General features: G+C 38.0%; 3 protein-coding genes across 5 annotated transcripts; all 3 read right to left on the bottom strand.

Annotated features, from left to right (window-relative positions):
• Positions 1 to 2,597: 2,597 nt before the first annotated feature.
• Positions 2,598 to 4,063, bottom strand: LOC148733389 (uncharacterized). Its single transcript, XM_088757994.1, is given in 2 exon segments — positions 2,598 to 3,082; positions 3,085 to 4,063. Coding segments are annotated over 2 exon segments (1,323 nt in total). The 5' UTR covers positions 3,923 to 4,063.
• Positions 4,064 to 9,502: 5,439 nt separating this feature from the next.
• LOC111324496 (uncharacterized) lies at positions 9,503 to 21,731 on the bottom strand. The gene is made up of 10 exons (XM_088757993.1): positions 21,614 to 21,731; positions 21,342 to 21,435; positions 19,611 to 20,637; positions 18,743 to 19,147; positions 14,603 to 14,691; positions 12,685 to 13,171; positions 11,612 to 11,689; positions 11,384 to 11,479; positions 10,738 to 10,887; positions 9,503 to 10,532 (listed from the first exon to the last, which is right to left on the bottom strand). The coding sequence occupies exons 2-10, from the start codon at positions 21,420 to 21,422 to the stop codon at positions 10,084 to 10,086; spliced, it is 2,862 nt and encodes a 953-aa protein (XP_088614119.1). The 5' UTR covers positions 21,423 to 21,435; positions 21,614 to 21,731; the 3' UTR covers positions 9,503 to 10,083.
• On the bottom strand, positions 13,162 to 14,939 carry LOC148733388 (uncharacterized). Of its 3 annotated transcripts, XM_088755875.1 has the most exons (3): positions 14,819 to 14,939; positions 14,603 to 14,691; positions 13,162 to 13,771 (listed from the first exon to the last, which is right to left on the bottom strand). In XM_088755875.1, the coding sequence occupies exon 3, from the start codon at positions 13,706 to 13,708 to the stop codon at positions 13,172 to 13,174; it is 537 nt and encodes a 178-aa protein (XP_088612001.1). In that variant the 5' UTR covers positions 13,709 to 13,771; positions 14,603 to 14,691; positions 14,819 to 14,939; the 3' UTR covers positions 13,162 to 13,171. The 3 variants fall into 3 exon arrangements, with proteins under 3 accessions (XP_088612001.1, XP_088612002.1, XP_088612003.1); XM_088755876.1 differs by having other exon boundaries at positions 14,603 to 14,871; XM_088755877.1 differs by lacking the exons at positions 14,603 to 14,691; positions 14,819 to 14,939 and adding an exon at positions 13,910 to 14,016.
• Positions 21,732 to 23,592: the final 1,861 nt, after the last annotated feature.

Here is a 23,592-nt window from a genome sequence, read left to right as displayed (position 1 = left end):
AAGGGATTTAATGACCAGGAGGTCATTATGGATGCCAACCATTGTTCTTGCAAATATTTCTGGTTAAAATAATGCTGTGATGTATCATTAATTACATGGAATACGAAAGGAGAGAAAGGTCAGTTAAACAGACCTAAGTGATCAGGAAAGGTAGGTAAACAGGGTTCTTGCACTTTTTCAGGAACCCAATTTAAGGACTTTCAAGGACTTTTTAGGCCATTTTCAAGGACCTTGGCTCTCAAATTCAAGTACCATCTGCATTAAATAGGAGCTAATAAAAAAAGAAAAAACATTGCAGGACCGGCCGATAAGTCCAACGAGCGTGACTTCAAGAATGCATATCAGAGTGATCATGAGCTAGGTAACCAAGGTTACAAAATAAATAAAAATCACGTGTCAAATAACGTAACCGGACGCGGGATTTGAAAAGGAAACTCGTTTTAGCGATTTGTACTAGAAACATCGAAAACAAAAGAAAACTTGGACTTTGATTCACCTGAGCTTATTTTCAAGGACTTTTCAGAAATTTTCAAGGACCTTAGTCTAAATTCAAGGGTTTTCAAGTCCTTGAAAACAAAACATGAAATTCAAGGACTTTCAAGCACAGGTGGTATGGTGACCGAGAACTGCCATTAAAAATATTCAAATTTGTAGGAATTATTTTTGTTATTTTTTTTTATTTCTATTTATTTCTCATTTTTCTTTTTAAAATAAAAGCAAGTGAAAGTAAAATGTAAAATAGAAATAAAATGAAACCAAAGATAAATGAAATCAAATGAAAATTAAATACTACCCGGCCGAGCGCTGCCACTAGTTTTTTTTTTTTTTTCCCGCGGTCGGAAAAAAATATTTGTTGGTGGCCAAACGCTGCCACAAGGCCGAGGGCTGCCAAACAAACCTAGAATGCACTACCATCAAAAAATTCATGAGAAGCAATTTCTGGGTCGAATAACTCGTACCCATGTCCTTACGGTGGCTTCAAAGGGACATACACTTTCCTCTCTCTGTTTTTTTTCACTTGCGACTTATCTGCTACTTTCTTGCGACTTAGCTGCGACTTTCTTGCTACTTTCTTGCGACTTAACTGCGTACGGTGGCTTCAAAGGGACATACACTTTCCTCTCTCTTATTTTTCACTTGCGACTTAGCTACTACTTTCCTGCGACTTAGCTGCGACTTTCTTGCTACTTTCTTGCGACTTAGCTGCGTACGGTGGCTTCAAAGGGATATACACTTTCCTCTCTCTTATTTTTCACTTGCGACTTAGCTACTACTTTCCTGTGACTTAGCTGCGACTTTCTTGCTACTTTCTTGCGACTTAGCTGCGACTTTCTTGCTACTTTCTTGCGACTTAGCTGCGACTTTCTTGCTACTTTCTTGCGACTTAGCTGCGACTTTCCATATCTGTATACATCCATGTATTATTCTATAGTATCTGTTGCCATTTTTTTCTTTTTGTGTTTCTTATCTTGGGAAATATACCCATAGGACCCGCAAGTATTTTATGTATTTTTTTTCACAGTTTACGTATTCGTATTACACCTCAAGTGGCTTATTTTACTTGACTAGTTTGACTCCATACTATTCTCTAAGATAAACTCATTTTTCCTTACTACAGATGGACTTTACAGCTGTGAGGATGACAACAGATGGAGATTTGCAAGCTCTTGGTTCGGTTTGCGGGGGCGGCATACTTGCACTGAGATAATAAGGATAATGCTGCTCATCGCAATAGGGGATTAATTATTCCTTTTTTTTTATACATGTCATTCATGTGTACTCTAATAGGTTGTGTTAACATAACACTTTTAAAACGGAATGGAAAATAGTTCTTTACCTGCAATTTACTTTGCTGTTCTACCTTGTTGAGTTCATAGATTTCGAATTACCAGGCCAGATGATATCTTTATAATACGCTATACTGTAAAAAGTGTGAATGGTGGGTCAGGCAATTTCTCTCCCTCACAGGTGTGTAGTTTATGAATGAAAATAATCTGTTCTTAGTGTCAAGAGTTTAAGTTCCTTTCCACATTTAGAAAACATGTTGGAAACACAGAAGACGTATATGAGAACGATCCTTCGCAGTAAAGCACTATTTGAGCAATAGTGAAAATCAGACCTGAAAAAAATTTCAGGCCTGTACGGGACTCGAACCACTGACCTCTGCGATGCTAGTGCAGCGCTCTACCAATTGAGCTAACAAGCCAACTGGGAGCAGGCCATCAAATTAATTCGATATAAACCCGTAGATGATAAATCAAACAACAACAAACATATGAAACATATGTGTGAACTGCGTACAGGCCTGAAATTTTTTTCAGGTCTGATTTTCACTATTGCTCAAATAGTGCTTTACTGCGAAGGATCGTTCTCATATACGTCTCATAACCGCAGTTCACACATATGTTTCATATGTTTGTTGTTGTTAAACACAGAAGAAATAAAGTTGATTTTAATTAGCATTTTTAATTGATTTACTTGTGTGGCTCGGTATCCAGCCACAAAATGATAGCGGCATTAGATCTGACCAACAATAAATACCTTGCGATGTACATTTGGCCACACTGAATATTTGCGAACCTAACATAGCCCCTTAACTAACCGCATACAAAGCTTTGTTTTTGACTGTACCAAAAACACTGCTCATGCTGGGTAGCCTGTGAACAGGAATGAAATTCAACCATTCTTCTATGGTATGGCATTATATGGTCCAGTAGATCTAAGTAGAGTTGGAGAGCCTCCTCTGCTGTTGTAGCTGGTTCTAGATCGCAGAACTCTTTAAAGTGAGGACATCCTTTCGCTTGTGGTTGCTCGGCACACGTATCCTGTGCGATTTCGATTTCGTCGATGTCAACGGGAGTCATATAATCTTGACTCTCAGCTGTTGCCGGAATGAAGTGGAGTACATCTGGCTTTCCCGACCGAGATTCCACATTGCTAGACGGCCGAATTCGGTGAACATTCCACACTAGTGCAGCTCTGTTTAGTTCACTTTGTATGACATCCATGAAACAGAACTTCAGGCATTCGCGGTGTATTATATCATCATCGCGATATAAACCAGAATCTCTTGAGTCCTTAAAAATGTAATCCATCATTCTGCACATCCTTGCCTTAAACGTCCCCACCATGCTTCAATTCTTTGGTTTGCTGTAGATTTCCCATACATGAAACTTTTATCACCTGCAAAGTCGTCATTCATGGACCGCCGAAAGAAACGCTGAATAGCTGCTAAGTTCCTGTTCTCAGATCCCCTATCTCCACGTACAATCCTTGCCGTACCTCCTAACTGTCTTGCATAGTCTAAGAAATATTGAGCTACTATACGAGGGTCGTTGTTCGAAGATGCAACCTCCAGCCATAGGATCCTTCGACTAAAGCCTTCAATTGCACCTTGAATGCAGAATCCAAACGGTTTTAGTTTGTCGTAGCCGTCAATGTGCCATAAGTAATTTGGTCCTTTACACTTGTAAATTCGTCGTCGTAGTCTATGCTGTGACCTATGCTCCACTCCTTCAGGATCAAAAACCCTCAAAACATGTCGAACGACTTCCCTCGTAGTAACAAGACCGTGCTGATTGATGAGTCTCTGATGCATTGCTCGATATCCGAGAAGGCTTCCACTCCCCTTCAGTTCCTCCTCGACTGCTTCTACCACCTCATTCAAATTACTTCGACGCCGACGTCTTGTACATCCCAACCGTCTGAGTATTCTCTTCAATTGTCTTAACGAGATCCCGATACCATGTACACTTACGAGAAATAATGCAATTTCAGGTGCAGTAAGCCCAAGATTGAAGTAGTCCTTTATTATCTCGTCGCGCATTACTGCATTGTTCCTTATTGCCGGAGAGTAAGATGGAAGCACTGCCAGCGATGTAGAGCACACCGAAATGAAAGTGAAAACGGCGAAAAACTTCATAGCTATACTGTAAAGCCAAGGCAAAACAGACTACCTATTGTTTATAGGAGTCTACGTTGTTTTCAAATAAAACAACCTGGCCGGCTGATGCACCAGGCAGCTAAGTCGCAAGAAAGTAGCAGGAAAGTCGCAGCTAGGTCGCAAGAAAGTAGCAAGAAAGTCGCAGCTAAGTCGCAAGGAAGTAGCAAAAAAGTCGCAGCTAAGTCGCAAGAAAGTGGTAAGAAAGTCGCAGCTAAGTCGCAAGAAAGTAGCAAGAAAGTCGCAGCTAAGTCGCAAGAAAGTAGCAAGAAAGTCGCAGCTAAGTCGCTAGAAAGTAGGAAGAAAGTCGCAGCTAAGTCGCAAGAAAGTAGCAAGAAAGTCGCAGCTAAGTCGCAAGAAAGTCGCAGCTAAGTCGCAAGAAAGTAGCAAGAAAGTCGCAGCTAAGTCGCAAGAAAGTAGCAGCTAAGTCGCAAGTGAAAAAAAAGAGAGAGGAAAGTGTTTGTCCCTTTGAAGCTACCGTATGTCCTTGTATGTCTAGCAGCATTAGTTTTTTGTCTGACTTTTCATAAGAAAAATGGGTTACACATTGAGCCTTCTGACCCATAACATCTGTTTCCTCGACACAACAATCACCAGTATTGTTTAAGTACTTGGTAAACTGTCCATCAATAATCTCCACAGTAGCAAATTCTCCTTTATCATCTTCCCCGTAGTAGATCTTTCTATACCTTAGGACCTCTCCAAATGCATGTTTTGCAATGATTTTTTGTTCCAACTGGCGAGCAAACTTCCTTGCAAGAAGATGCATCTGAACTGCCTTTTGGGTATGTTGTTGGACAGTTTGCCCAATGTCATTTATTCCCCTCACAGCATCAGGAAGGTATCTTTTAATGACCCAGATAGTCCCCTTAAACTGTGGGTGCTTTGTGGTTGATTTGTATGCATTGCGAAACCCACCGTGAGCAAACGGCTCTTATTCTTCGTTGGATTCGACAGTTATTATTATACAGCTCCTTTCCTTTAATTAATTTATGCGTTGTATCTCCTGCAGCACGCTTCTTCCCTCTTTTCGCAGTCACTTTCTCTTTTTAGCTTTTCCACGCGGCATCAGCCATACTAGAATCTTGAAGGGCATCCTGCAAAGAATTCTGGGTTTGTTTGGCAGCCCTCGGCCATGTGGCAGCGTTCGGCCACGAACAAATTATTTTTCCGACCGCCAAAAAAAAAAAAGAAAAAAACTAGTCGCAGCGCTCGGCCGGGTAGTATGTAATTTTGATTTGATTTCTTTTATCTTTGGTTTCATGTTATTTCTATTTTACATTTTACTTTCATTTGCTTTTATTTTAAAAAGAAAAATGAGAAATAAATCGAAATTAAAAAAATAATTCCTATAAATATGAATATTTTTAATGGCAGTTCTCGGCCACCATAGTATGCTAAGAGGTCGCTAACACGATTTTCAACGTCCGAGGGAACGAAACACTGCAAATATCACAGAACTCAACCCAGTAACGGTGTGGAGACGCGGTGGCCTCATGGTTAGTGCGCTCGACTCCGGATCGAGTGGTCCGGGTTCGTGCCCCGGCCGGGACTTTGTGTTGTGTTCTTAGGCAAGACACTTTACTCTCACAGTGCCTCTCTTCACCCAGGTGTATAAATGAGTATCGGCAATTTAATGCTGGGGGTAACCCTGCGATGGACTAGCATCCCATCTAGGGGGGAGTAGAAATACTCTTAGTCACTTCGTGCTACAGAAACCGGAATTAAGCACCGGCCTAATGGGCCACTAGGCTCGTAAACAGACTTTACCAACCATAACGGTAGGTTAAGGGGGAGGGGAGAGGAGGGGCCAATATTGCGTGGTCGCAGAGGATATACAAAATGGCGGCTTTATCAGGCTGTCAGTTGGTAACATATAGCGGAGTGCTAGTGTAAAAATGTAATGAACGGCTTATATTGGAGAGCATACATATCCAGGCAAGAAAACGCAAACATTACGTGCCAGGCCAATTTTTTAAGTGCCCTCAAGTGCTGTAGAGTATTGAATTTGCAGCGAGCACCCCGCGGGACACGCACGCATCGCCGTTATAAACATTTCGCAAACTTTACTTGCTTTCCCAAAGAAAGGGCCAGTGTTGCATTAATTTGAAAGGAGAGCTGATATGATGATGTTTGCCCAAAAGTTGCGTTTAACCGGCTTCTGTTCCTCGATTTCCTTATTCTATCAGAAGGTTAAGAAATTTAGATCGGATTGTGGCCACCAAAACAGCAGAAGAAAGTCGTTGGTAAGACAGTACTCAGGAAAACGTTGAGAGGTTTCCAGCAATGCTATCCTTTTAAAAATCTGACCGCCGGTAGGCCATAGGGTAGGCCATAGGGTAGGCCACAGGGTAGGCCAAAGGGTAGGCTACAGGGTAGGCCACAGGGTAGGCCATGGCCTAGGCCAGGTTTTGTCCACACCCTGTTCACCACCCTTATATGGGCATAATTTCAAGGTGGGTTTTTCTCGTGGAGAGGGGAGAAAATTTGAACCTAAGAAGTCCTAACGACATCGGCGGGCTTTTATTTGGGTGGAGTTTTATTTTTATTTCTAAGTACGTTTAAAGTTACGGTGGTTGAAAGCTGCAGAGATAAGCTAAGAAACTAAACAAACATGCGGTCAATAGAGATCTAGAGCGGTCATTTTATTTACTCAAACTTGTTTACTCAACACGTACCCGCACTATCTGTGCTATATTTTTCTCTATAGTTGGCGCGGTGTATTTCCTTTAATTTTTTATTACAAAGATATGTTAGAAAAGTTAACGGTACAAAAAACCCAACAATATTCTCAGCTTTTTCGTCGTTACCGAAAGAACCCAGTTAAATGTAGCGCATGCGTAGTAAGTAAAAAAATTGCGATTGAATGGAAAATTGCTTTCTCGGTATATGCCTATTCAAGGCTGCAAATAACTAACGGGCAGTCGCCGGTCACGTTGTCCGGTCAAACATGCTTTTGCATGTTTTGCATAAGTAAAATATGCCGAATGTGTGAAAGCTGTAGGGTTCGTGGGCTTGGTGGCCAGGCCTTTGAACAGAAGTGAGGCTAAGGGTGACCTTGTTTTGATAGAGATGTTGCTGCTTTTCAAATGGAAATTTCTTTGTTATCATGCCAACTAGATACAGGTCTGATATGATGAATATATGAACTTCATATATTCATGATCAGGTCTCTATCACAACAGGGTCACCCTTAGCCTCACTCCTGTTCAAAGGCTTGGCCACCAAGCCCACACTGTGAAAAGGACTATAAACCTAACTGAAATGTAAGCTTAAATATAAATAAGAAACACTTAACTTTAACTCATATAGTTTCGAAATTCGGCACCACTGTATGTAATTGTATAAAATGCATGGCGTCTTATTCCAAGTGCAATCGTTGCGCTCGCTGACTTTCTTCCATTTAGAATCCCTTAAAGACAACCTAATTCTTCCACCTGTTGTGTTTTACGCTCCATTTTTGAGCTAATCACCAGAAAGCTTAGTAACCAAGCACGTTTTGCTGGGTGTGCCGGAAGTGACATATGGCTTGTTCTTTTCAACTATTTTTTTTTCGAACACTATGCTTCCTTTAGTTTCAAGCAGAAAGCTATCCCCTAAAAGACAACAACAACAAAAATAATTGGATATTAATATATAGAAAATAAAACGAGAACCTTTTGTACAGTAAATAACTGTACGCTACCTTTTCACCTAAGAAAACTTTTTAACTAATAGCAAAATCTTCTGGCAAGCCGCATTGCAAGACAAGTAAATGGAAAAAAATATTTTTAGCCAAATGCCAATGGTACTGCTTTACTCTGAACGTAATTAGTGATTGCAACAAATCAAAAACTTGAATAGTTCTATTACGTTGCGGTCAAGCATTTCACGTTCGGATGCTCGTTACAATTCCTAGGGCTTGAAAAATAAATAACTCGGTTTCGCTACTCAAGTTCATCAAGCTCTACAATTAACACTTTCCCCCCTTCGGTAAAACCCTCTACTAACTGGGAACACTTAAATAAAGTAAATAAAATAACGGAAGACACGATGATTTGGGGTCGCGACAGGACTTGATGGCATCGTAGAAATTTGCGACTGCCGGGAATTTCTCGACTACTAATTTGTCTATTTTTATATTGGTTTTTTTTCCTTTCGGAAACATGACTGTTGTCCCTTGTGATTATCAAGCGGTTAAAAATTAAAATTTCTTCGAACGAGTCGGTAAAGGACCGGACAAGATGTCCGGCAATCCAAGGATTTGTCCGGTCAGTACCCAATTTTGACCGGACATTGTCTGTTGACCGGCCGTTATTTGCAGCCCTACCTATTTCTTGAGAACCACTCATTAGAATTTCACGAAATTTGGCACGATAATACTTTAGGAAATAAGCAACTGGAGTATTGAAAAAAAAAAACTGATTTTAAACAAAGAAAATTCTAGAAAATCGAGTGAACCTTCAACAAGAGATAATTAAAGATCTCTCTGTTAAATTGTTAGCAAAATGGTGTTAACTTGTGAGTATCGTTACAAGCTCGTTGCAAGCAAATTATAAAGAAAATCTAATGACTAGATTTTCTACAAAGAAACAAAACCGATTTTAATTGCCTCTTTATATGTATTCATGTCGCCATGGCAACAGCACATACGTCAGCTCTTTATCAAAAAAACAAAGTTTGTGTTGTTAACTTGCTTGCTGCTAGCCTGCGAAGCAAGCCCTGGGGGAGAGGAGAGGGTATTGGGGCGAGCGGAATGTGCGGTGGGGAGAGGGAGCTATGATACAAGCACGGTGACCTATCCTTTTTATTTTAATTTTCGAAACAGACATTGACCGTAAACATTTTAAGGAAAGTTGAAAAAAAATTGTTCCTTATTTTTTTTAAAGAAACCTTTAAGTCTGTATTTTTTTGACGCACTGTACTATGATTCAAGCATAGTGACCTATCTTTTTTCATTTTGTTTTCAAAACAGACATTGATAGTGAACATTTAAGGAAAGAAAAAACAATTGCTCTATAGCTTTTTCGTCTAAGTAATCACCTTAAGTAAATTGTCCTGGAAAGTAATAACTTTGAAAGAAAAACCCCACCATATTTTATTTAAGTAAAGCAGAGTGATTAAAATAAACCTATTTCTAAACCTAAACCTAAAAGAAAACTTGCACTAACTCATTAGTTTTTGCAACTTCAGAAGCTGCTACGAAGAGATACTGGAGTTTGGGCTTATGATGGGAGAATTTAAATGTCAAAACTAGTCAAGATTTTAAATATATATTCAAATAAATAAATAAAATAAATCATGCAAGGATTTTAGATTGCCAGCATTTCAAGTTAAAGACACTTTTCCAAAATAAAATGATTCTTACTGGGCTACATAAAACTTCATGGTTAGAAGCTTTGAAAAAAAAAGTTTAAAGAAATATTTCCTAGCGGGTCAAGCAGGAATGAAAAACGTGAAGACCTGCAATTAGAAAAGTGACAAGAGGGGTGAGGGTGAGAAATTTTGGGATCAGCACAAATTTTTTTCTCTTGTTTTCTCATCACCAGGGCTAAGTACAAAAATCAGGAATTTTTTTAAGGATTTTTAGAGTCAAATGGAAGTTTATGACAATTTGAGGATTTGTAGAACATTTAAGGATATTTAGCACTAATGTCTAGAAAAATACCGCTGATGGTATAAAATCAAATAAACGTGGTTAACAGAACTTACTCTGCCTACTGTTTTATTTGTCGTTATCGCTTATTTGAGAAACTAATCTGTAAGGAGACGAACCACTTAAATTTTCTACTAATTACCTGATCATTTTGAATCTTTTAAAGTGCCTCCATGCAATTTCGGCAAAGGAATCTCACCTCTTATGCAAATCATCTGAGGTAAATTGAGATTTTTAGAGATAAGATTGAGATTTATAGAATTTTTTTGGAGAATGTACAAAATATTTTTCAGACAATTTTTGGGGATTTTTGTATCTAGGCCTACTCATCATACACTTCTCCAAACACTGATTTTCTTAATTAATTAACCTTAAGTTCCATGATAAATGCAAATTATAATCCTGTACAACAGGAAGGGGAATAAATGACTTACATGAAAATTAATTTTCTCGCCCCCTTCCTCCAAACCCCTGTTCTAATTATCTGCCCCTACTAAGTAAGTTGTCATCAGCCAGGCCAATCATTTATGTCATCAACTATGTCCCTCCTTCCTATTTCATTCATTATGTCAACAAAATCCCCCACAGTACCATTTACTGCATCAAAACTTTCTTTCAGGAGAACATATGAAATGGGATTATTAGAATTATCTGTAATGGCAGCTTGTTTAAGACGATCAAAGTTGCGGCCTGTAATTCCAAGCTTGTCTGCTAGCATTCTAATATCTTTGCCATCAGTTCGTGGTATGTCAAGGGACAAGCACATATCATAGAGAAGCTTAAATGGCATTTCCAAAATCCTGGTGCTGTATCTTTCATTCTGAGATAATTCTGACCAGCTGACTGCTACTCTCACTGGCTGATCCAATCCAGGAGATAAGGAATTATTCTTTACAATTTCTGCAAGGGAGGGAGGCCATGATTGGGGAGAAAATGAACTGGTACATGCCTGGTAAACTGTACAAATGGAAGATAGATTTTAGCTCAGTGGTTCCTTCATCTATAAATAATTACATTTACTAGACCTGAGTTTGTCCATTCAGTCATGTTGTTACTTCATTGTTCTTTTACCAAAGCTTTGTAAATTTTGTCACTGATCATGAGCTTAGAAAAGATGCTTCTAAAGAATTATTATAAATACTTGGCCAAAACTATTTCTTACTTGTAGGATGATGCATATGCACTATGCAATTCACAAATGGCGTGTTATGTTCCAAATGCAAAGAGGAATCGCAGGTTGTCTCTTCAGGGAAAGATGGAGTACCAGAAAAAATTATCAAATCATGATTGTTGTCATTTCCCTCAGATCTGCCTGTTAGTGGTAGAAAAAAAAGAGAAATGAAAGATTAATCATTATTCCAGTCATCTGGTGAAAAAGCAAATGCTGGCAAAAATGTCTTAGGAATGTTCAATGCTTAATTGACCACTCAAACAGGACAGTAGGATACACAATTGAAATCAAAATTGATTTTAGCCCCCCTCATGTCTGATTAGTTTCTTTTTAACACAATAACCCATTTGCAAATTACCCTTGGCCTCATTTTCAAAATGAGTCCTCATGCTCAACCATTCTTGTGAAAATGAGTTTAATTTGCACGTGAATGGAAACTTATTATCATATGAAAGGATTAGCACGGACTCGTTTTGAAAATGAGGTCAAGGGTAATTCGCAAATGGGCTATCATGTAACACACTAGAATCATTATTGTGTAGTGTTCATCCACTCCGTGGTCACTAATTAAAAATAGTTTTTGTGGCTATTTAACTCTACTTAATGAAAATTAAGAATCTCAACATCTGTTTCTTACTCAGTTGTTGCAATCCAGTATCAACAGAATGTGGAGAAGTTGGTGGGATGCCCTCCATATGGTTTTGCACTGACTTTGAAACAGCTGGGAAAAGATCTATAGGAAATAGGTCAATAAATCAACTGTCATAATGACTGAAACTGAAATTGTTGTAAGAAAGAAAAATGGGTTAATTAGCATATTACAGCATATCTTTCACAAAAAAAAAAAACAAAACAAATCACATACTTGACCCTGTGCCTTGTTTTAAATAATCCTGATCAGGACATTTATGCACATCAGTTTTCTTAAATGTTGGTGCGGGAACTATTAATATATAATAATCATAGGAACATTAAGTATTGCAAAAGTTAATTTGATGTAAAGGACATCCCATTAGCTACATCTGTTTTAACCTGTGTTAAACATGCATTGTTTGATGTATTTCAATAGTGTCAGCAATGAGTCTCTCTGAGAGAAATATCTATCAAATTAGGAAATAAACCTGAAAAAAAATTGGCCAACATCACTGCAATAATTTATTTCAAGGCTTCAAATGGAATAAATCAGAGTCATGTAACGTTTCGGCAAGATTAAACAACTTTTTTAAAAGTAATTATTAGAGGGCCAAGACACCACTTTTCACTCCGCAGGTATAGTAAATTCTTCACCACAAATGCAAATAACTGCCTTTATACATTGGATGTACAAAATGTAGAAATTGAAGTCTTGTCAAGTCAGATTTGTATTTAGCAGTAGCTATAGCCAATATACTCTTTACAGAGTACAGTGCTTTTACTAATAAAATGTGATTAATGCTAATGTGTGGTTGACATGACTAAGACCTGATAAACTTACAAAAGGCATTTTATATTTGATTAATGTGACAACCATATTTCTCTGATTTTGGCTTCCCGATAGTATCACAGTGTATTGATAGGAAATGTTCAATAGCCTCATGGTTTGCAAATAGAGCTTTCCATTGAAAGGTCCATATTTCAGCCCTGGTCTAGTTGTATTGTTGTGTTCCATGGGCAAGACACACAGCTCTAACTATGTCCTCTCTACAAATATGTATAAATGACAAAGAGGAAATTGTAGAGCTTGATGAAAAGCTGGGGGGAGAAGAACCGGTGACCTGCAATGGAGTAAAATCCACCCCTAGAGGAGAATACTTCTAGTGATTCAGTTCTCCTAAAACTGGGAAAAATGAGATACAGGTAAAGGCCTATTATGTATGTACAGACTTCATATTGTACTGTATATTGTACAGCCTAGTTAGATGATATCTTAAGACTACAATTTTGCTTTACTTTTGTTACCTTCAGGGATGGAACTTCTAGGTTTGCCACCTGTTGATATTGGAATTCCTCTCTGGAAATTTTCCATCTCAGTTTTCTGCACATACTGGTTACATATCATCATGACTTCATCGTCCTCATTATCCTCTGTACAATTGATTGCATCTGTACTTCTAATTGGCCCATCAGTGTCAGACCTTCTGGATGAAGTACCTGCTCCTTTAAGTAATATAGGATTTTCTTGGTCATGCTGGTTAAGGGTAGAAAATCTATAAGATTGCTGACTTGGATGATTAATCTGTCCCCTTTCCCTGAACATTTTCAGCTTTGGGTTCAGAAAGTAAGCTGATACACAAATGAGAGCTAAAACACCCACAGAGCATGTCAGTCCTTTGATCCACTTCATAATTTCAACATGTTTAAGGTTCACATCAATCTTAAGTTCAGCAGATGGCACACTATGCCTTTCATAGACTGATAAAACACTTTCTGTAGTCGGATGGATCAGCTAGGGTTTTGATGGAACTGGCATGATTTTGGTTGAGCTTGAAAGTGAAGGAGTTGGAGCTACATGGAATGTAGAGGATTTTACAGCAGATGAAGATGTTGAAATAACTGTGAAGGAGCTGGACACTAGGAGCTGTTCATCTTCTTTGTTTTCTGCATCTTTTTGACATTTTTCAACAATATCATTGTCTTCATCACTGGAGCAACAGGTATCACAAGTTTGACATTCAGTAGTGGTTTTGTTGCGATAAAATCCAGTCTCACATTCACATTTCACATTACTGAATAGGGTACATTCAGCCGAGACACGCTCATGCTTCCGTGAACAAACCCCACAAGGCTGGCACTGTTCAGTACTGGAGCTGCTAGAAAAGTTTATGCCTTTAACACAAGGAACACAGTGTATATCTATGCCTCTAGGTACAACTGATCCGCATCGTACTGAAGAGCCTGTGCCCTCCTGACACACAGTACAAGGCCAGCATGATTCACACTTGCCAGTTGCAGGATCAATGACTTTGATATATTGTCCTCCCATGCAGTCTGGGCACTAGCCATGTTTGCCTCTAACTCCGGTGAATGAAGAAACTGCAAGCAACACCTAAGAAATATAGAACAACATAGAAAAATGAGAAAAACAGAAAAATCAAAGGGAACAATGCAAAATGAAACAAACATTGGTAAATTATTTGTACGAAACTTTCAATTTTAGTTCCACAAAATTCACACATCAGATCACCTTGAAAATCCAACTTAACAGTGAAGATCTCCAAAATTACAGGCTTTGGTCTTTACCAAAAGAAAAATGATGCTTAAAAATGTCTCAGATGAGAAATTTAATACATGTTTAATGAGCCTCCATCATTTTTAAATCGAAAGCGAGGCTGTGCGAACGAAGCCCGAAATTCAATCGATTTGAATAAACATTTCCGAGGCTGATCGTACAGCATTAACCAATCAGTGCGTGCAAAAAAGCACACTTTGCTTGAATAGTACGTATTTACTAGATATAAACATGGCTGAGAGCAGAAAGATTCTAATTTTTTTTAAGGTGGCGCAAGCCTGCTAGGGGTAAATATGCAAATATGTCCATCTACGTTGCGCAATACACGAACTAGTGTGGAACTTTGGAAACGTTCGCATTCTTAATCTAAAAACCTTTTTAAAAAAATTACCTCGCTTTTCGGTTTTTCCTTCGCGTAGTCGGATTTTTTAATCACTTTGCCCTTGACAAAGTATATGCACTGAAATTGAACTAAACAGCCTCAGTCTAAACTCACTTGAACACAGCAACACAGAATGTTTGCGTTCGCGGTCAAATTTCATAGTGATTACCCTGTTTTTACCTACACAAGCACGTGCCTCTGTGTTTTTCCATAGAAGTTCTAGTTCGTAGAAAATATGCAAGTCTTTACGTTACTTAATCACTTACCATAATTGCTGCAAATCCTGATTTATACTCCGAGTCACCCTTGGTGGAACGAACGGAGAGAAGTCCACGAAGCAAGTTCATCGCTACGTCTGGGATGACACATGCAGAAAAAATGAAAACTGTCCAGTTTATGTCGACTTTGGTCGTAGTGGCAAAAAAACGAACAAAGACATGATTTTTTTTTTACAACGCTAATCGAATTCAGTTCATACAAACCTTAGAAGATTGTATTTTGTAGCACAATTGGGGATCAATTAAAGGCTATTCCTTTGTGAAAGAAAAACCTCCTTTACTATAACCATGTAAATATAAGTACGTGCGGTTGTGCGTAGGGGTTTCCCCGAACGATCCTCATTCCGAGAGGAACTCGCTGATTTGCAGAACCTGAGGAAATCGAGGAACCGTCTGAACCTGTGGAACCCAGAACTAAACCGAACTAAACGGCCCCAAGTCAGCCCAAGGAAACTCACACTATGCAAAGGAAAAACTACTTAAGCGAGGCAACTCTTTTTCATACGAAACTAATTCGGCTTTATTTTGGTTGAGAGCGTGACCTATTATTCCCATACAAATCCTTACATTTTGCAACGCAAAAAAATTTACAGGGGCTCGCTGTGCAAACTAAGGCTAACTGTGGAAGGCGATGGAAAAATAATTCTCTTAGACGAAATTTCGAACAGCGTTAAGGTTTACTTTTGATTTAATTTATTATTATTATTATTATTATTATTTCATTACTCTTTCTTTTTACAAATAATCATGGGTCCCGCAAGTTCCAGAGGTTCCGAGGTCTGCTGATCTATAATTTTGTTAAGTAATATCCCAAAAACAGTGACGAGGGGAAAGTGATGACGGCATCGGTAAGGTTTGCACACAAATCTTACGTGAACAATCTACATTCCATACATTCTTTGCATTTCTCTCATTACGCCTCGAATCTAGCATATGTACAAGTGGATGAATTCTTTATTTTAAGATTTCCTTTCGTATCTGAGGAAAGCTCGAGGTATTCTCTCTGATTTCATCTGTCGAGTTGACAATCTAGGGAAGAAAGGGCTGTTTTTATGTTCTTCAATCTGTTCGATCATGTGATCGCCTCACGCCCTATCATTTTCATAAATTGACCTTGATGATATGCACATATCGTCATGCGACATTGTGCCGAGCATAGTTAATCGAGGGGAATGGTTATGAAGGCCGTCGAACTTCAAAGGGGCGGCCTATTTTAGATTTTTCGATTAACTCTGTGCTGCGCAAGCATTTACGTCAAAAAAAAAAATTAAATTCATAAGACAAAACTCGCATTGAGAGAAAATGATGGCGAAAACAATTGTTGTTTATTTCACAGAAACATTTGCTTGAGTCGAAAACTCGACTAACCAGTAAAGGAGAGGTTTTCTGCAAACAGAAAACACCCTTAAAACAAACGAAATTACAACATTAACAACTGAAATGAAAACTCACCGACTGTTCGAGCTTAGGGTTTTCAAACAACGACAATAAACGGCAACAAAACATTCTTGAAAATGAACGCGACGATTTTTTCTTTCAAAGCACATGGGCGATTGCCCGGATGTTGACGTAAACATAGGCTCGCAATGGGAGCTACAACAATAGATCATAACACTATGGGGCAATTCTGAAGTCTTACCGTAGAATGCTTTTCTTACATAGTTTAAGTATTAGGGTCTTACATTTTGTTGATGTGCTTGAAAATGACTGAGGTAATTGCAAATCTGATCTAATCAATGAAGAAATCTTGAAACTTTTCATGAGTAAGCATTTTTCAAGGTTCAAAGAGCATTAAAAAAGACCAACAAGTGGAAGCTGAGACAATGAATCAAAGTTTCAAGGAGAGCATTTGTTTATTTCATCCGGGAATAATAACTTAAGTTAGGTTTCTAATTCATTCACTAGATGAATAAAATAATATGCTTTTTTTTTTAAAGGCGAACATTTGATCCTTATCCTATATATTATGACTATTATTAAAACTATTTTTCCCCGAGAAATAACGCTGTTTCCAGAAAAAGCTATTTTAGGAGTGAAAAAGCTATTTTAAGAATCCTAGAGGAAAGTCACGGGATATCATAATGTACCTTAAGAAGCTGCCAAGTGGATAATAGTTGTGGCTCCAGTGTAATGAGGGTTTAAAATGTCATGTCGAAATGCAGGTAGACAAACTTAATCAGAATTAAGAGTATAACTTTGAATAACAATAAAAAATAAATAATGAAATAATTTTAGAGTGACGGTATCCTTAATTAAAGGCAGTTTCTTTGGTAAAAAAATGCAAAATATGAGAGAAAATGGTTATCACTGAGCCAAACAAGGTAAAAAAAGAAGAAAATTAAAACTTCAAGGTCTAAAAAAAATATAAAAGGTGCCTAGTCTGGATACTGATCGATTTACAAATGTGATAGGAAGGGACAGGGAAGATAATCTTACAGTCTGCCCAAATCAATTTTTTTTTTGCCATTCCTGAAACAGAATTTTTTTGGAAACAATTTTCACCAACTAAAAAACATCATGTAAATAGAGCCTCCAGGAGAAAGATTTCCCTCAACCCCCAACTCTTACTATTGAGGCGTGAGTAGTCCAGTGGTCAGTGCGTCAGTGGTCAGTGCGCTGGACTCTGAGTCTGATGGCCCGGGTTCAAGTCCTGGGTCGGGCATGACGTTGTGTCCTTAAGCAAGACGCTTTGCTCACATTGCTTCATCTTCTCAGATAGGACGTAAAGCCAAAGGTCCCGTCTCACACGCCCTTGAATGTGATAACAAAAAAAATTGTGGGACGTTAATGAACCCACACACTGATCAAAAAGAGTAGGGCACGTTGTGCCCAGTGTTGTGGTCTATCTTTGTGGTGTGGGTAGGGTGGGTGAGGGCCATTTGTTAGAAAACTCTTTACTGGGTTAATCATGTATTTACCCATAAAGAACATTGTATTGTAAAAGAACATTGTACTAAATATATCTTTTTATCATTTTCTTTCCTGCTTTAAAAGCTATAAAATGACATTTATTTTAAGGTGTTAAGTTAATTTTAATTTATCTCACTCAAAAATACTTAAAAGACTTGTCATGATTTTGAATTGCAACAAAGATCTTACTATGATTCTTGCTAGGTTAACCCTTTAACACCAAGATATGATTGTTTATTCTCCCCTCTAGCTGCTATACATTTCTTTGTTAATGAGTAACAAGAATTTGGTGTTAGATCAAGATAACAAAAATTACCTGATGAGTTTGAATTTTCTCATTACCTGTTTGCTGAATAATGTATGGATATCACAGGAGGGGGTCATATGCAAATCACTTCTGGAAGTTAGAGGGTTAAGGTGGGTGAACACAGTTTTCGCGTGCGCTTTTGCTGGTGCAATTCAACGCACGCGCAAGGATGATTGCAAAAAACAAACAAACATGCTGTCAACAGAGTGGTCGTTTTATTTACTCAACACATATCCGTACTATCTGTGCTATTTTTTTGTATTGAGGGCTTTAATCTTTTATTACAAAGACATGTTAGAAAAGTTAACGGTGCAAAGAACCCTCAGCTTTTTCGTCGTTACCAAGAGAACCCAGTCAAAAAAAGCGCATGCATAGTAAGTCAAAAAATTGTGATTGAATGGAAAATTGCTTTCTTGGAAATATGTCTATTTTTTAAAAACCACTCATTAGAATTTCACGAAATTTGGCACGAAAATACTTTAGGAAATAAGTAACTGGAGTATTGAAAAAAAGTTATTTTTAACAAAGGAAATTCTAGATAATCAAGTGAACCTTCAACACGGGATAATTAAAGATCTCTCTGTTAAATTGTCAGCAAAATGGTGTGAACTTGTGAGTATTGTTACAAGCTCATTGCATGCAAATCATAAAGAAAAAATAATGAGTAGATTTTCTACAAATGAACAAAACCGATTTTAAAGGCCTGTTTATATTTATTCATGTTGCTATGACAATGGCATGTACATCAGCTTAACTGTCAAAAAAACAAAGTTTGTGTTGCTAACTTGCTTGCTGCCAGCTTTGGTGACCGAGAGATCAAGGGTTTTAGAGAAAATGGTGAAAGAAACACAGGTATCAAAAACTGTGTTCAGTCACCTTAAGTGAACTGCATCTGCAGCCTAATCTCTAACTTGTCTGCAATGGTTGATTTTGTACCCATTTATCTATAACCTGAATCACATCATATCTTTCAAGTTTTACTAATATGGATTTGAGATGATTGAGTGTTCCAGAGTGTGGCTTGGTTGCAAACTTTTCCATCAAAAGCACAAAAGATGGCTCTTTACTTTTTTGTTTGATGGAAGTGATCTCTGATGGTGTAAGGCCAAGTTCATATCCAAGCATTCTATAATCGTTCTCATCAGCAACTCTTTCATTGTCAAGTAGCCTGCACATTTTACAGATGATAGGTTGAGGTACATCTGTTATGCAGGTTGAATAGCCAAAGTTGTCTTTTACAGGTTGAGGAAGTGGAGTTGAGTTACAGCCTGCTCCATGGTTTCCCCCTTGCATATCAACAACAAGTAGATCAGATGCTATGTAAGAATCAAAAAAAGGCAAAATAAGTGTCATATTTTCGATGAGGAATAATAAAACATGTCGCTGACATTGGTGGCAAAATTTCATTCTTAAACTTTCTTGTAGGCATATAGACCAAGGGTTCACTTTGGAAAAATTCACAGTAAGTGAAGATCTCACCTTGTGAGCAATCCTTTTGAAGGCTAGAGACTGGAATTTTATAAATATAAATATTTCTTGCCAGACAGAAATAAAAATAATTGACTCTATCCTTCAATGGAAGAAAAAAGTAAAAAGTGTTATGTTATAATTACCAGAGTAGGTAAGGAAAACACTTAGTGCAACTATTGTTATTCTAGAGGTTACAATCACTTCAAATGGCACCGTGTTGTGTTTCTCCAAAGTTATCATTATTTTGGCTGTGTAACCCTTAATCCCAGTAAATTAGACTAATGACCCTTTAGTTTTCCTTAATTTCACCTGTCTGAACTGAGTCTTTGCTGGCAGTGTTCTCAAGCTGATCCCCTTTTACAACTCCATGATCCTTTTGAAAAACAACTGTATTTGAATTTCTTCTTGATTCATCAGAACCAGAGGTGCAGTGCCCATCAATCCTCTTTTGCAACCCATAGTTTTCCACATCATGCTGAGGTACACGATAAAATACAGCTGGTAATACATTTCTGTTTCCTCTGTTTTTCCTTACTCTTTTTAACACTAGGTAGAGTAAACAACAACACAGTATGACAAAAATAGAAACACCCATAGTGCATGTAAGTCCTCTGATCCATTTCATACTTTCACCATGTTCATGTCCTGTTGTATGTACATTCATAATGATCACATTTTCTGTAGGTACCACATCATGCTTTTGAATTGGAAATGAAACACTTGTTGGTGTAGATTGGATTAATTGGGTCCTCGAAGGAACTGGAATACCAGTGGAGCCCAGAAGAAAAGGAGTTACAGATTTATGGATCTTGATTGATTTGAATGAAGTTGTGGTTTTTGCAATGGCTGTAGAGGGGCTGAACACAGATTGTTCATCTTCTTTGATTTCAACGTTTTCCTGACATTTTTCGATGATATCATCGTCTGCATCAGTGAAGCAACAGGAATCACATGACTGGCATTCATGAGTGGTTTTGTTTCTATAAAATCCACTTTCACATTCACATTCCACATCACTCAAAGGGGAACATTCAGCTGTGACATGCTCGTGCTTTCCTGAACAGACACCACAAGGTTGGCACTTTTCAGTACTGGAGCTGTTAGAGAAGTTAATGCCCATAATGCAAGAAACACAGTGTATGTCTGTGCCCCTAGGTACACTTGATTTGCATTGAACAGATGAACCTGCACCCTCCCCACATTCAGGACAAGGCCAGCATGTTTCACAATTGCCAGTTTTCGGATCAATGATTTCGATATATCCTTCTTTATTGCAATCTGGGCACTGCCAATTTTTGCCTTTAACAGTACTGAATGTTGAAAGTGCAAGAAATAACTGTGGAAAGAAAAGACAAAAATCAAGAAAATGTGAAGAATAACCAAGCAGAGATAACCCTCTCTGTACTAATCAATCAACCCATAGTCGATAGAGAGTATGACTTTGCTTCTAAAAGCCAAAGTTGGATATGCATGCCCTCGCTGAGCCAGATCAACAGCAAAAGGCAAATCAAGAATTCGAACCCACACTCGAAACTTCTTAATGTGATCGTAGAGGAATTTCCTTTTAAGAAAGAGATCTACCTATCTCACTTTCAAGAGTTTTTATGCGGAGAAATGTGTTCGGTTAATTGCGAAAGGAACAGTCCAATTTGCTAAAATCAAAAGTGTTAGATCAAAAGATTTATAGGTTACATGAAATATAGATGTTTCGCGACGATGAAATGTTGCCAGATGCGTAGCTTATCGTGGGCTTCCATTGATGAACGCAAGCGAGGTGCTGTTGATATCACGCTAGCCTGCGAATCACACGATCAATTTTTAGGGTGAAATAATTATTAACTAGCTACGGTCCGGGATAACAGCTGAATACAGAGTTTCAGCATAACTTTTCGGTCACATATTATAGTTCGACGTGTTTCTTCTTTCTACGTAAGAGAGATTTAAAAGAGTTCGTTGAGAAAACGATCGTACGCTTTCCTGCAGTATTGTTTTCCCTGCAATTATCCATTTCTTAATAATATTGCTGACACTGCAACTTACCGAAATCGCAAAAAATTTTGATTTAAACAACCAGTTACCCTGGAAGAAGAGTATGGAAAGATGTCCACAAAGAAAGTTCATCGCACTTGGTTCTCTAAAATAAATTAGTAGAAAAATGTAAAATGTACTACTAATATCAAACTTGCGCTTGTAGTTATATATCTCGATAGTACAAACACACTAAATAATTATTGTTCAACCAGTGATCGAATTAGTGGAAACAAAACTTTGTATATGTATATAATAGAATTTAGTTTGGAAAATTAGCTGACCTGCCAAGGGGTAGTACCTCACGAAAGAAGACCGTCAACTACGAATTGAGCAAGAGAATTGAGTACAGTGGTGTATGTGACGTCACTCGTACACTCTCACAAAAGCCGTGCCGCCAGCTGAGTTCTACGGGGATTCCCCTTTGGATGACGTCCATAAATAAATAAAACATATATCTTGAAAGGAATTCTTACAAGACCCATAGTATATTGTATTTTTTGATGAAGCAAAATATAACACATTTAACCTTGAAAATTTTATCCAACCTTCATCATGGCATCGTCCAGTTATAGCTTTCTTCAGCATTTTTAAATAAACTTTGCCCTTTCTTTCAGAACAGGTAATTTACACATTCTACGCATATTTCTAGCTCTAGTGTATTGTTTCTCTTTTAGAATGGCTTCTGGGCAAGGAATTGTTCTTTTATATTCTTAAATCTCTTGCTTTTTCTTTTCGGAGCAGCAGCCATTGTATTCAAAAGCCAGTTTTGTCCGCTTGATCCCCTTAGTCACCATAGATCGATCTACTTTTCAAATTGTTTTCCCATCAGATTGTTCGATCATGTGATCGTCTCTTGCAAGCTGCATCGAGAGGAAATTGGGTCCGAGGAATACGTGACGTTATGGCTGAAAACCAACTATCTCGACAGAATTTGTCTCCGCCAAACTTAAAATTTTTGTCAATTGTGGGTGCGCTGAAAAACAGTAAAATAACGGTTAACCACAAAGTGTCAATCGCATGAATGTACAAATTGAGCAGTACCTGGACTTGGAGATGTTTTGGAGCCGTTTCTGAGTATCCTGAGTACAGATCGTTAAACCGTCCCAAGATTCAAATTTTCTATCTTCACAGTTTGATTGCCACCTAAAAATGAAATATTTTGGCGGCCTTCTACCTCAAAGACTTCGTATTTACGTTTTCCTTCCTGAATCTTGGCTTGTAGATTTAAAAAAATCTGTCAGATTTCAAACCTGACCATAATTTGGTTTAAGGTTACCCTGCACCTTCAGGGGTGTCTCGCGTGCAAGCGATGTAGCGCGTCCGGTTTAAACTGTAGATATCTAAACCCCTATATCAAATTAAAGCTTATAGGACTGCTTATCAGACTATACCAAAAATTTTGAAAAAAAATGAATTGTCGAATTTTTCACGACTTCTAAATGCGAGCGCCCGAATCACCTTTAGAACGTTACATGTTAAAGCGAATTTTGTTTTTCGCTTATTTAATGTGTTCCTCCGTTTCCGGGGCCAAAGCGCTAAAAAAAACGTGTCTGCGATTTGCCATATTCAATTTCAGTGAAAAGGTAGAGAACATTTTTGAAATAGGATTAAAAAAGTGTGGAATGATCGTACAAAAATCACTCTTGAAAAAAGGTATTTAGAAATAAAAAATTCGGAGACATATTTTTGTTGTTTATACGTAAAACTAGCTACTGTCAAAATTTGAGAGCAATCGCACAAATTTCCTTTGACTTGTAGCTCCTAAAAGGTGATTCAGGGGCTCGCATTTAGAAGTCGTGAAAAATTCGACAATTCGTTTCTTTTCAAAATTTTTGGTATAGTCTGATAGTCAGTCTTATAAGGTTTAATTTGATATAGGGGTTTAGATATCTACAGTTTAAACCGGACGCACTACATCGCTTGCACGCGAGACACCCCTGAAGGTGCACGGTAACCTTAAAAACCTGGGTGCACTAGGCAAATTTTTGCATATTTTGCGAAAATAATCTGTTATCAGGTGAGTGAGACAAGAGCGCCCGGAGATTTTTCATGCAGCATCCCGGGTTACAAATAATTTTCCATCTTCACTGTTTGGTTGCCGTGTAAAAATTAAACGTTTTCGCTTCTAAAAAGCAAGATAAAATATTCTTAAATGACTTGTTTCTTCAAATCATGGCTTGTAAATTAAAAAAAAAATGTCAGATCTGACGCGTATCGCCTGACAAAAATTTGTCTCGTTCCGAGGCAGTGCGATGGCGCC

Source organism: Stylophora pistillata, chromosome 4, assembly GCF_964205215.1.
Source record: "Stylophora pistillata chromosome 4, jaStyPist1.2, whole genome shotgun sequence".
Classification (NCBI taxonomy): domain Eukaryota; kingdom Metazoa; phylum Cnidaria; class Anthozoa; order Scleractinia; family Pocilloporidae; genus Stylophora; species Stylophora pistillata.
The sequence above is the reverse complement of the archived record's forward strand: the minus strand, read 5'-3'. Positions and strand labels throughout refer to the sequence as shown.

Excerpts from the sequence above, each read along its gene's own strand:
- LOC148733388 (XM_088755875.1), bottom strand. The coding sequence starts at position 13,708 with ATGGGAGGACAATATATCAAAGTCATTGATCCTGCAACTGGCAAGTGT.
- LOC111324496 (XM_088757993.1), bottom strand. The coding sequence starts at position 21,422 with ATGAACTTTCTTTGTGGACATCTTTCCATACTCTTCTTCCAGGGTAAC. Across the intron at positions 11,690-12,684 it reads TAGAAGTTCCATCCCTGAAG|TTCCCGCACCAACATTTAAG; the intron begins GTAACAAAAGTA and ends ATATATTAATAG. Across the intron at positions 11,480-11,611 it reads AAAACAAGGCACAGGGTCAA|ATCTTTTCCCAGCTGTTTCA; the intron begins GTATGTGATTTG and ends TATTTCCTATAG.